The following is a 13,709-nucleotide window of genomic DNA, read 5'->3' on the forward strand; positions in this document are numbered from 1 at the left end:
GTGGGCGTTGATCGGAGTGTGTGGATTTCGTGAGCGGAATTCGGTTTTTGAGGGTTTTGTGTGCTCTCCCGAGTAGGAATAATGTGAAGTACGAGGGAATGAGGCTTTTCTTTTTTATTTAATTCAGAGTAAGCCAGATTCGGTCCCGTGCTTCTCGTACGGGCTCGGATCACTACCTCGGACATCGCTCGGTCGTTCGAGTTTAATTAAAATATCCGCAATCGTTAACCACGGGAGCTCCTCCATAATCGCTGAGTCGAAGGATACGTCGAACCCATCCGGAACGCGGAGTCTAAAGGTATGTAGGACGTAACCAGAACGCGGAGTTCTAACGGTACGGCGGACGTGCCCGGGCAATTTTCTTAGCTCGACCGTCAAGATTCGCATTTGAAAGCAGCGAGAGAAGTGTTGAAATCTCCGAACTGCTCGGTGCTGAGCTAACTACGGACCACTTCACTATGTGATCCGTAGTGACGTGAAAAAGACCGACGGCGGTCACTCCGGGCGGACGGCGGCTCCCGGCCGCCTGCCGGGTGCCTTCTGTGAAGGGGCGACAGTCGTGTAAGCAGTACTGTACCAGCTTCTCTTATAGTTATGGTTGTTCCCGAGCAGCTTCCCGATCACTAAATCCCGCAAACGCGTGCCGAAATTTCAAAAGGTGTCTGCCAACCTGGAAAGCCTTGAACTCCCAGGGAATTTCGGATCATCTGGGAAAGTCAGGGAATCATTCAAAAAGTGGGCTAAATAAGGGAAGACGACTAGTGAAAGCGGCATGGCGGTTGCTCGTCGGCACGGCCATGCTGAATGACATTGCCGAAATGTCATCCTTCGACTCAAAAACTCAAGGAATTTGATCAAAATAGTCAGGAAAAACTTGAAAAAGTCGGGGAATTTGAAATCAGTAGTTTGTTAGACACAATGTTGATTTTCTTGGCACTCCACGCGTTTTTTACACACGACAGGCACACGCCCGTGTATCACACGGCAGCCAGGCCAAGCGGCTGCCAGCCACTTATGCAAGGTCGATAAGACGCAAGCGTGGAACGCTTTCGGACTGCTGTAAATACACCAGCGGGAGCGTCCGGCCGCAGTCCCGACTGCCCACGCTAAAACACCCGACACAGACTCCGCGTCCTGGGTACGTCTGACGTATCTTTAGATTTTGCATCCTAGGTACGTCAGACCTATCTTTAGACACAGCGTCTGGTAATAGTAGTGAATAGGGTCACGTTCAGTGCGCAAGTCACTTTATTACACTCGGAGAGCGGAATTCCATTCCCGTTGCGCAGGTAGTTCCCGAGCTAGGCATGCACTTGAAGACTATGTTTCACTCTTTCATAAAGCAAGCTTTGCGGGACCCCCTCCGCCCTTGTTGCACCCATTCGCAGGTCGTGTCGCCTTTCCTCACGTAACTCCCCGCAGGTTCAGTGAGTTGCCGAGCCACTGCAGCCCTGGCGTCGCTCGGTACATACAAGAGGCGGCTCACGTCGGTCGTCCAGCAGCGTACTGGAGGGACGCAAAGCTAGCAGCCTCCTTGGTGCACGCAAGACGAGGCTGAACAGAGCTCCAAGCTCTTCTGACGCACATGTGCACTCCAATGAGACCGGTTGTCGCACCCCGATCCTAGAGATGTGGTCGCACTGGGCAGTCTTGTTGGTCCCTGGGGGGCCGTCGAGGAGTGCCAGAAAGCAAAATTCCATCCTTCTTGCGCAGGTAGTTCCCCCAGCTAGTCACTTCCTTGACGACGTCGCACCCCCTCTGGAGGCAAGCTTCGGGATGCTTTTGTGCACCCATTTGCAGGTCGTGTCGCCTTTGCTCACGTAACTCCCGCAGGTCCAGCGAGTTGCCGAGCCGCTGTAGCCCCGGCGTCGCTGGTCGTGCATCCTGGTCCTGGTCGTGCATCAACCACCGCTGCCCATTTCCGCTGAAGTGCTTGGGTGTGGTAGCTTGACGTGCTTTCGCAGAAGGCTGTATGCCTTTGCCGAGTAAAAATGGAGTGTGAGGGCAAACTTGCGCACATCCTCTGTACATGCGTTTTTGTTGCGCCTGACTTTTTTTAAGACGAGGTTGCGCATTGTGTTGGTGAATGCTGGCTTAGGAAGTCGTGTCCTCAGTTCACGGCAGCGTGTTCAGCTTCCTAATCCTGGCCGTCTTCCGATTGATCTTCTTCTTTGCCTGTTTCAACGGTTTCCTCGCCTTCTGCAGCTTTTGCCTACTCGTGGCCAGGACCCTGTGCAGTCGTGGTGACACAGCTGCGTACGAGTGGTCACCGAAGGAAGTGTTGCGTCGCTTGAACACAGCTTCAGGGGGGAGTCTCTGACGTCGTAGCCTGAGAGGGGGAAGTAACCAGCTTTACATTGCTTCCAGAACCAGCAGCAGCTTGGGCCTCTCCTGGGGTTGGCTGATCAGTCGTCGATCCAGGCTGCCTCTCTGGAGGGTGAGACCTGTCAGCAGAACAACGAGCGGTGACATTCAAGACTGCCTGTATTCCACAAGACTGTGTGCCGGGCATGCATTCTTGGCAGGTTATACTGTGCAGTGTGATATGTGACCACACCTTTTATGCGTTGGCCAGAACTGGCACTGACCCACAAAAAGGGGGTGCTGGGAGTTCTGGCTTATGAATAGGGTTCCATGTTTTGGGTGTTTTTTAATTTGTGAGTATTACCTGGCTCAGTGAGCAAAAGAAGAGCCGTGATCAAAGGGTGCAGCCAAAAGCTGTAACCAAAAGTTGTGTCCAAATGCCGTGACCAATGCGACGCAATCTAAGGAAAAAGAAAATAAGAGAAAAACAAACAGCTGTGCTCACGTTATCATTTTCGTCATGTGACTTAATTATTAATCACGTGATCAAACAAAAAATAAACCTAGAAATAAATTATCCCCTGCCCGGTTTCGAACCTAGGCTCTCATGATCGCAAAACTAGTGTGCTATTCATTGGGTCAACCTTGCTCATTGACGTCAATATAACTCGGCCAAAGGTAATGCTCACGCATTCTCACATCATGAAAGAAAGCTGAGGTGCTCTCGTAGTTTTATTTTTTTAAAAATGGGGGTGATTTTTTGGTGCTTATTTGTTCTCTCGAATTTTGAGCTTATCAGTTTCTTTTTTGGTATCGACTAAAACTCGGAGTGTCACGGTACTTATGTGGTAAAAGGAAATGCATATCTGTGGCGTTTCTAGGAGACACAACATGATATGCACTACTCATTGCTAAATGGAGCACATAAAAACAATTCCCAAAGAAAAAGAGCAGCCTCGCAGACAGTTCAGTGCGGTCGGTGTTGTGGTTCAACAAAAGTACAGACGTTTATCAAGGTTCCCTGCCGTGGAAAGTGCAATTTCTCTTCAAAGCAAGCTCAATTCGGGTTCTTTCGGTTTTTGCAGATTTCAAGAAAAATCGTTTGGAGGTCATATTTTTATGTATATCAGTATATACTGAAAACACGTAACCCACTTATGATTGAATGATTGTAAAAAGCATACAGCATGCCATGGAATTATTATAATGGTGGTGGTTAAAAGTGTTGCAAAGAACCTGAATGTTTTACTCGAACTTATCAACTTGATCCCAAAGATGCCACTTTTCTAGTGATTCGTTGACCACCACTTTCAGATACAAGAGACACACCTTTGCAAGTTGTGCAACTAGTCGCCCGAAGTACCTGAAAACTGGAGCTTGTTACTTCCCCCTCTCAGGCTACGACGTCAGAGACTCCCCCTGAAGCTGTGTTCAAGCGACGCAACACTTCCTTCGGTGACCACTCGTACGCAGCTGTGTCACCACGACTGCACAGGGTCCTGGCCACGAGTAGGCAAAAGCTGCAGAAGGCGAGGAAACCGTTGAAACAGGCAGAGAAGAAGATCAATCGGAAGACGGCCAGGATTAGGAAGCTGAACACGCTGCTCCGTGAACTGAGGACACGACTTCCTAAGCCAGCATTCACCAACACAATGCGCAACCTTGTCTTAAAAAGAGTCAGGCGCAACAAAAACGCATGTACAGAGGATGTGCGCAAGTTTGCCTTCACGCTCCATTTTTACTCGGCAAAGGCATACAGCCTTCTGCGAAAGCACGTCAAGCTACCACACCCAAGCACTCAGCGGAAATGGGCAGCGGTGGTTGATGCACGACCAGGACCAGGATGCACGACCAGCGACGCCGGGGCTACAGCGGCTCGGCAACTCGCTGGACCTGCGGGAGTTACGTGAGCAAAGGCGACACGACCTGCAAATGGGTGCACAAGAGCATCCCGAAGCTTGCTTCCAGAGAGGGTGCGACGTCGTCAAGGAAGTGACTAGCTGGGGAACTACCTGCGCAAGAAGGATGGAATTTTGCTTTCTGGCACTCCTCGACGGCCCCCAGGGACCGACAAGACTGCCAGTGCGACCACATCTCTAGGAATCGGGGTGCGACACCGGTCTCATTGGAGTGCACATGTGCGTCAGAAGAGCTTGGAGCTCTGTTCAGCCTCGTCTTGCGTGCACCAAGGAGGCTGCTAGCTTTGCGTCCCTCCAGTACGCTGCTGGACGACCGACGTGAGCCGCCTCTTGTATGTACCGAGCGACGCCAGGGGTGCAGTGGCTCGGCAACTCACTGAACCTGCGGGAGTTACGTGAGGAAAGGCGACACGACCTGCGAATGGGTGCACAAGGGCGGAGGGGTCCCGCAAAGCTTGCTTTATGAAAGAGTGAAACATAGTCTTCAAGTGCATGCCTAGCTCGGGAACTACCTGCGCAACGGGAATGGAATTCCGCTCTCCGAGTGTAATAAAGTGACTTGCGCACTGAACGTGACCCTATTCACTACTATTACCAGACGCTGTGTCTAAAGATAGGTCTGACGTACCTAGGATGCAAAATCTAAAGATACGTCAGACGTACCCAGGACGCGGAGTCTGTGTCGGGTGTTTTAGCGTGGGCAGTCGGACTGCGGCCGGACGCTCCCGCTGGTGTATTTACAGCAGTCCGAAAGCGTTCCACGCTTGCGTCTTATCGACCTTGCATAAGTGGCTGGCAGCCGCTTGGCCTGGCTGCCGTGTGATACACGGGCGTGTGCCTGTCGTGTGTAAAAACGCGTGGAGTGCCAAGAAAATCAAACATTGTGTCTAACAAACTACTGATTTCAAATTCCCCGACTTTTTCAAGTTTTTCCCTGACTATTTTGATCAAATTCCTTGAGTTTTTGAGTCGAAGGATGACATTTCGGCAATGTCATTCAGCATGGCCGTGCCGACGAGCAACCGCCATGCCGCTTTCACTAGTCGTCTTCCCTTATTTAGCCCACTTTTTGAATGATTCCCTGACTTTCCCAGATGATCCGAAATTCCCTGGGAGTTCAAGGCTTTCCAGGTTGGCAGACACCTTTTGAAATTTCGGCACGCGTTTGCGGGATTTAGTGATCGGGAAGCTGCTCGGGAACAACATAACTATAAGAGAAGCTGGTACAGTACTGCTTACACGACTGTCGCCCCTTCACAGAAGGCACCCGGCAGGCGGCCGGGAGCCGCCGTCCGCCCGGAGTGACCGCCGTCGGTCTTTTTCACGTCACTACGGATCACATAGTGAAGTGGTCCGTAGTTAGCTCAGCACCGAGCAGTTCGGAGATTTCAACACTTCTCTCGCTGCTTCAAATGCGAATCTTGACGGTCGAGCTAAGAAAATTGCCCGGGCACGTCCGCCGTACCGTTAGAACTCCGCGTTCTGGTTACGTCCTACATACCTTTAGACTCCGCGTTCCGGATGGGTTCGACATATCCTTCGACTCAGCGATTATGGAGGAGCTCCCGTGGTTAACGATTGCGGGCGATGTCCGAGGTAGTGATCCGAGCCCGTACGAGAAGCACGGGACCGAATCTGGCTTACTCTGAATTAAATAAAAAAGAAAAGCCTCATTCCCTCGTACTTAACGTTATTCCTACGCGGGAGAGCACACAAAACCCTCAAAAACCGAATTCCGCTCACGAAATCCACACACTCCGATCAACGCCCACAACGCTTCCGACACGCACTGGGCGCTGCCATCTTTTCGTTGACGCCAGAGATTTGGTCTGGTTACGTCATAGATTTGGCCTGGTCACGTGTCTAGTGGTCAAAATTGTACAACATGGCGGCGGTCAATTGGGGGTCACTTTCAGCTGCCAGTTTATCACTCTAATGCCCTATACCTCGTTGCAGTAAACATACAGAAATGTCAGAGATACTATAATCTTGTAAAATATAGCCTTATTGAGTAACAACTGCGTCAATATGCATTAAAAAAAAAACTTTTTTTTCACGGTAAACGATATATAAACTTTTAGGTCTGGTAACAATGTATTTTTGCCGAATGGCCCGAATCTGCAGATTCTTTCGACTAGGGGTGTCGCGAACCGGCCGAGGTTCGAATTCGACCTGGTTCGAATTTTTCGACCTTTTCGTGAAAATTTCGACGAACCTTGTATTGAGGTTCGACTCGTGTGCGCATGCGCGACAGGCTGGCCAGTTGGCTTCGGATTGGATGGTAATGGCTAATGGATGAATTAAGGGCAGCGCTGGTTGGTTATTTCAGTTAATACAGTACAAACAAAATTAAGTTATTAATGTCTTTAGTGATTAGAAGTGGTTTCTTTTAATTCCAACCGTTCATAAAATAAAATAACCATTTGCATAAAAATAAATTCTCCAAACCTAGACATGCGTCTATCAAGGTCTGGCCACACTGTCCGCAAAGTCGAACCGGTCGAATTTGGTAAAAAGTTTCGAAGGTTCGTCGAACCGGTTCCACTTAGTCGAACCCCGAAAGTTCGACCTAAAAATCCGGTTCGACAAAAGTTCGCGACACCCCTACTTTCGACAGTTCGGCGAAAATTCGGCTTTGCCCGAGTTCCGCCCATCACTAATTATTTACGTAAGAAAAGCGCCCTTTGTTCTATTTCGTGTAGAAGATCCGTGAAGAGAGACACTCCCAGAAATATGTAACTCTTTTGAGACGAAAATCTGATCAACGTCACATACACCGAGAGGTTTCAACGCCGGCAAAGGTCGGTAGCGTCACTCCGAGACACTCGCACCAACTCTTTCGCCTCCGTCAACTTCGGAAACAATCGAACGCTCAGCCGGCGACTTTCGCTTGCGGTTATTTGCGGTCTCGGGGGCTGTTGGCCCACACTAATTACCGGGTATAAAAATAGTCCACGGGTGAGTATAAAAGCACCGTTGCACGCGAGCCCCCGATGGTTGTTGGGATCCTCATGGCCATGTACGCGTCGCTCTCGGCCGCCGTTCAAGAACGGCGCGAACGCACCTTTGTGATCGTCAAGCCCGACGGCGTCCAGCGTGGACTCATCGGTAAAGTGGTCAGCCGCTTCGAGAAGAACGGCTTCAAACTCGTGGCGATGAAGTTTCTACAGGTGGGTCCGCGCGCTGATTATCTCTCCGAAGCGCACGGTGTTGAAAATTCACACGGTGAAATTGAACTAAAGAAGCTCGGCTTGGTTGCGCGGTTATGAAAAGCCATGGCGTCATCACTGAAGGGGCTAGAACGGCGGGGAGGTCTTGCGGTTGTCACGCCTCCAGCGCAAGCTTCCTACCTTCGGTAATGCTTTGGTGTCTCGCGAGTCTCGAGCGTGCATATGCAGCCAAAGCACAAAGGAAGGCAACGAGCGCCCTTGCTGTTCTCATGCTGTCAATGACTGCAGTTCATGTCTCTTCCAAAAATCTAAACCTTTTGGTATGCAAAAAGAATACTAAGAAATAAAAGGAGGCAAAAGTATGTCGAAACTTGTTTGCCTTCACCATCGGTTAGTAGAGAAGGTTAATTTCGCGCATGGGTGCCACAAAATCGAGTTCATACTATTTGGATATTGCCTCCATGTTGCATGGAAAATCAATGCTTGTGTGGAACCAATGTAAGGGAGAAAGCATATTTACATTCTGTTTTTTTTTATTTTTTTTTTTTATTTATTTTATTTATTTTTTTTTTTTTCATTTTCTTCCTTGCAGGCAACTGAAGAGATACTGAAGAAACATTATGAGGAGCTCTCGGACCGACCATTCTTTCACGCTCTCATAAAGTATATGCAAATGGGACCCATCGTCATCATGGTGAGTCGCGATCCATCGCTGCTTTCTGTCTGCCTCGTCTCGGTTCGATTCAAACAAACCCCCTTCCACCTCCGCCATGCCCAGCACAACGGAGAACAACTGACTGCAGGACTGCAACAGATGTCGAATGAGATTAGTTTCAGTGTGGGACAACCCCAGAACAGAACTTCCTAAACTTTGTGCCACCACAGCTATCTTTGAGCAGCAGTCATGCGGCCCGTACGCTGTACAGAAAGACACGGTGTTTGCTGTAGATGTGATGACAAAGTGATCTGCAAACGCGTCTCTTGCATGTTCGAAGCATGTTTGCACATGTGTATGGTTGGAACATGCCCGCAGACTGTCCTTTGATTGATGTATTGGCAGTATGACCGTGGCTTGAGGGCTCATTTGCAGGCCCATGTGGAATGCGCTTACGACAACAATGTGTTGCATGCATCGGGGAACTGATGCAGGGATGGAACTGCTGCGCCAATTACTCCACTGTGCGCCTAATCGCTTTTCATGCGCCACACTGATACAAAAGTATAAATAAGAACAAAATTGCGCCAAAGTGTGCCAAAGCTGAAATTATAAACGAGCCTCGTCGAAATTAGCCGTCTCGCAGTTTTTGTTGGCAACACTGACATTGGACATTCCGGCCCAAAGGGAACGTTGGTAGATCCGAATCCGAAGCGCTGTTTCCAAAGGTTGCTGCCATGGTTGTACTTCGTGTCAGCTTAAAACAGTTCTTACAGCATTCTCATTACGATGCTTCTGCTACCAGACCTCTTTGAAGCAATTCGCTGTTGCCCTGCTTCATCAAGTCCACACCAGGGTGCAAGATAGACAGGTGGGGAAATGGCCCATAGAAGCCTACCGCAGCGCCGTGACCGGATTGTGTACACGTCTGCTTGCGGGTACACCCAATTTGCGACAGATGGCGCTGCGGCAAGCGGAAAAAAATTGGAATCGGATTTGCATGGAACTCTATGGGACAGTGCACAAAATAAAAAGAGAGCACGACAGCCCTCCATTGAAAATCCACGAGAAACCATCTCGGTCAGTTTAGCCGGTCGCCACCGGTCGCCCACACGGAGTGAGGGTTCGCAGAGCTCCACATAGATGGCGCCACAGAAAAAGAGAAAACCGAGGGGGACACAATCCGGTTGCTCATTTGGCTCTCGTTTCCCCACCTGTCTATCTTACACCTTGGTCCACACGCAGATAATGCTGCAAGCGAGGGCTCTGGAATTTCAGCGTACCTGCCAAGTACGCACGCTCGTGCAGTGCAAGCACTGTTCAAGGCCATATGTTGGCACTTGTAGCATTGACTGGGCCTGCTGTTGTTACTGCGTGCTTTTCTAGAGTCTAATTTTCTTGTCATTTCGTAAAAAAATGTTTCAAATAAAATGTTAATTGAAACTATACTGTTAAGTTCACAATGAGTTATCTACATGCCCTATTTCCTCGAGTTTTGAAAACCAGGTGACATTTAGCCTCAATTTTAATTCTTAAAACTGGTATGCTGCTCCCAACTTGCTCCAAGACCTCATTTTTGCTGCTTCCAGCCTCCTCCAATCTGTAGTCTTTTTCTGCTCCCAAGATTGCTCCAAAGCTGCTTTGCCCAGTTCCATCCCGGCTGACGTCGCCGTAAATTGAAGGAAGTCGTAAGTCGTTAGTCCAACTGAATATAAATCGCATTTAATGCCTTCGGCCTCCTGCAGACGAGCCCCGACAAAGCAGTCTCGTGGTGGGAAGCAAAGATGGCAACACCGTATTTCGGCGTTTTCTCCAAATGCACTCGCAACTAGAAACCAACAAGAGCACATTGTGACTCCTGAGGCCACTGTTACAGCTGCGAGGACGTTTGGTCTGACAATTTTAAACCCTTTGTGGAGAGGTTGAGCGATCCCTAAATCAGTGCGGACCCCTGTGGGTTCGTGAACCACATTTGAGGGTCCGCTGCCCTAGAGGGATCTAAAGCGTGGATTCTTCTTTTAGATCCAGAAAAAAGCCCTCAATGGTCCATGGGGACCCCTCCCTGCAGTTGGCGGGACTGTTTTGTGTGGTTGACGACATGTTTTGTGAGCTCTCCGATGTTCTTGCGACTTTTTGTGCGAAGGTGTGGGAAGGCAAGGAGGTCGTAAAAAGGGCAAGGGACATCATTGGTGCAACCGACCCCCTCAAGTCCAGCCCGGGCACGATTCGTGGCGACTACGGCATTGTGACGGGCAGGTCAGTAGTATCGTGTTGCACCATGCTTTGGGAAGACGTTCACACTGAGCGCTACAAGTGCCCAAAATTTGCCTTAGGCGGAAAACGGAAATTACCGTAGCACCAGGAGTCCTTTTGGCACCAAACGGATGGGCAGTTCATGTATAGTGTGGTTTTAGAGCGCAGCTCTTAGGGGCCCGTTCCTGGCTTGAGCGGCGTCGGCGTTGGAGTAACCAAGGTCACGTGACCCCTCCCCCAGGGTCACGTGACACCCAAAGTCACGTGACATCCAAAGTCACGTGACCCCCCCCCCCCCCCCCCGAGGTCACGTGACCTCCCCGATGACGTCATCGTCACCGATGACGTCACCGGCATCCGCATCGTCATCATCACTGATGACGTCACTGACATCTGCATTGTCATCGTCGCTGATGACGTCACTGACGTCTGCATCGTCATCATCGCTGATGACGTCATCGGAGTCCGCATCGTCATCGTCACTGATGACATCATCGGCATCGTCACGTGACCCCCAACGTCACGTGACCCCCCCACGTCACGTGACCCCCACCCCAGTACCCTTCCCTCCTCCTCCTCAAGAGCTGCGCTCTAATTCGGTGTTACAGGGAGTTGTAAACGGCTTTCACTTTTTTAGCTCTTTTTACCGGAACCTTGTGTCTAGATTAAACTTCATCCAGTGGTCTTTCAACCTTTAAATTTCTGGTCGTTGGAAGTTTGCCGAGCCCGTTAGTGCTGCGAATTGCAATGTTTACGTTTGTTCAAGCTCAACAAATTCGAGTGTTCGGTTTGTCGAACCAGTCAGCTCGCTAGGTTCAAAGCCGACTTTTGGAATCTTGCAATTTGATCAGCTTTCGCTCGGCTCAAAATAATCCTGTTTTTGTGGATGTGTCTTTCATCTATTGGAGACTTGAATTCCCGTGCTACAGTGTTTTTAACATTGCTCTATTTGATTGGCTTGCTCAATAAAAACTCCTGAAACTCAAACTTGTGAAGAGAACATTTGCCAAATTAACCAGTACTTAAACATTGTGAAATCTGAGGTTAAGGCATAGCCTACAATTTTGTTATAAACTCTGGCAGTCCTAAGGAAGGCATTGAGACACTTCATCCTCTTCTTGGATTTCTATTGGATTCAGGGAAGCATGCTAGGGCCCTTGCTTTTTTTTTTTTTTTTAATATGAAAATATTTGTGAAAGCATACAGTCAGATATTAAATTATTTGCAGATGATTGCGTACTAGTTGAAAATGATGCAGACGTCTGTAAGATGGAAAGGGATTTAGGAATGTTAGAGCGGTTGTGTGATCATTGAGAAATCGGATTAAATATAAAAAGTGCAAATACATGTATTTTACGCAATCTATTGTTAGCCCATCTGCATAGAAATTAAAAAAAAATATGAACTTGAACAGGTAGATGAACATAAGTATGTGGAAGTGTATTTTTCAAATAATTTAAAATGGAATGACCATGTAGATAAAATTGTAGCGAAGGCAAGTATAAGATGCTATATATTGTTCGGTGGAATTTTAAGAATACACCTCGTACTGTGGGACAAACATATTTTTTGTTATCAGACCAATTTTAGAGTATGCCTGTGTTATCAGGGATCTTCCTCAATGTTACCTTCCAAATAAGTTGGAGCGAATTCAAATTCAGGCGTTAAGGTTTGTCACAGGTGATTATAGCCCATACTCAAGTTGCACAGAGAAATGAAGACCAGACTGGGTTGGGACCTTCTTAAATTTCGGAGAAGGTGTTAGCGATTAAAATTTTTTCATGTATGTCATGGGGAGACAGGTTTTGAAAAAAAGGTCTTTACGCTCTGGAATCGCATCATGTATCCTCAAGGCGGAATCATTCTAAGACAGCGGTGGAGTATCGTTATTGTAGTGTCTGTTTTTTTTTATTCAATTTTTGTTCAAACCGCCCGGGAGTGGACTGCGCTCCTGGAAGAACTGATTTCCGTTATCGATGATGTTTTCTTTATGATAGACTGCAGAGAAGTATTCTAGTGTGAAAAAGTTTTACTTATTGATTGCTGCTTGTACTTTTGAAGGGGTTTTTGAGTGTGTGTTTTTCATGTACCCCCCTGCATAATGCCTAACGGCGCAGCAGGTATCTGTGTAGGTTAAGGAATAAATAAATACTCCATGTAAATATTGTCAGATGAACCAACACGCTAAAAGCAAATTGTCCTTTCCAAATTCCTGCAAAAAAATGAAGTGGTTCTCTGTCAGCATACGTGAAGTCCTCAACCGCTCTTGGCAGGTTTGATTCCAGTGCATGTTTCCAGGTGACTGAGTTGAGCGCCGCTCGACTCAGTCACCTGCGTCGCCGCTTGCCGTTGACCCTGGCAAGCTTTTTGGCCCTGTTTTTGTTTACAGAAATGCAGTCACGCTTTGTAATTTTACAAGGAAAAAGACCGACCTGCGAAATACCGCTGTGATGAAAAATATAAATTGCTACGTGCAGGTGCCAATTTTTACGGCCCATTTCAGTTTGAGCCTGGTTATTTCAGTCGCCCTTTATATCTTCACGAGCAACGTGAGCAAAAAACCTTGTTACTTTTTCAACGTTCCAGAAACGTGGTCCACGGCAGCGACTCCCTTCCGAGTTCCAAGCGAGAAATCGAGCTGTGGTTCGAAAAGGCAGAAGTGGTCCCGTGGATGCAGTGCCTTGACGACTGGATATTCAAGGAGAACTAGCGATCTCATCTCATTTTTTATATGAGTCCTATTTAATTTTGTTAGTCTGAACCTTTTTTGCATTTTTGACACTGGTCACTGCCTGGCTTTACTCATCTCGTTGGCTTTTTTTTAGCCATTTACTCATCTTGTTTGTTGAGGATGCAATCTGTACGGAACTTGCAAATTTGATGTGCATACATTTGCTGGTGTCAGTTAGCACGTTCGGCTTTACTTTACATATTGCTGTCGTTCTACGACTTTTTTGCTCTCCGATAATAAAGAGGTGCAGAAAAGTCATTGTTGGTGTCGTTTCCGTTTAATGCCAAGTGCTGAAAAGAGACAAAGTTACGGTCGGCCAGAAGGCGGAAGTCTTACGACCGCGATTGCGAAAGTGACTTTGTAATTCAGCGTGCGGAGCTGTTGTGGGTTGTGGTGGGGGCGGAGAGCCGTCGATAGATGGATAGCGGCGCCACCCTGCACTGCAGGGAATAGAAATTGAAAGAAAAAGTACATGGAGGGCTTTACAAGCCCGCCACAGCTTCACTACAACCTGTTTCGATTGCATCGAGCTCAATGTGCCATGCTTGATATTTGTTATGGCTAACGAGGAAATATTCATTGTGCGGCACTTCACGGTTGTGATCAACGGTGAAGGCATTTTCTTCTTTAGTGTTCATAGTGCAGCAAAGTGCCGTTGTGGCACTGCCTAGGGCATT

The 13,709-nt window shown here is 48.3% G+C and overlaps 1 protein-coding gene across 1 annotated transcript; it reads left to right on the forward strand.

Annotated features, from left to right (window-relative positions):
* The first annotated feature begins 6,840 nt into the window (after positions 1 to 6,840).
* On the forward strand, positions 6,841 to 13,290 carry LOC115323850 (nucleoside diphosphate kinase B). The gene is made up of 4 exons (XM_040206159.3): positions 6,841 to 7,393; positions 7,986 to 8,087; positions 10,192 to 10,304; positions 12,888 to 13,290. The coding sequence occupies exons 1-4, from the start codon at positions 7,217 to 7,219 to the stop codon at positions 13,009 to 13,011; spliced, it is 516 nt and encodes a 171-aa protein (XP_040062093.2). The 5' UTR covers positions 6,841 to 7,216; the 3' UTR covers positions 13,012 to 13,290.
* Positions 13,291 to 13,709: the final 419 nt, after the last annotated feature.

This window comes from Ixodes scapularis, unplaced genomic scaffold (genome assembly GCF_016920785.2).
Source record: "Ixodes scapularis isolate PalLabHiFi unplaced genomic scaffold, ASM1692078v2 ptg000199l_1__unscaffolded, whole genome shotgun sequence".
NCBI lineage: Eukaryota > Metazoa > Arthropoda > Arachnida > Ixodida > Ixodidae > Ixodes > Ixodes scapularis.

Coding starts and splice junctions, on each gene's coding strand:
- LOC115323850 (XM_040206159.3), top strand. CDS start 7,217: ATGGTTGTTGGGATCCTCATGGCCATGTACGCGTCGCTCTCGGCCGCC. Junction 7,394..7,985: donor TGGCGATGAAGTTTCTACAG/GTGGGTCCGCGC, acceptor TCTTCCTTGCAG/GCAACTGAAGAGATACTGAA. Junction 10,305..12,887: donor TACGGCATTGTGACGGGCAG/GTCAGTAGTATC, acceptor TCAACGTTCCAG/AAACGTGGTCCACGGCAGCG.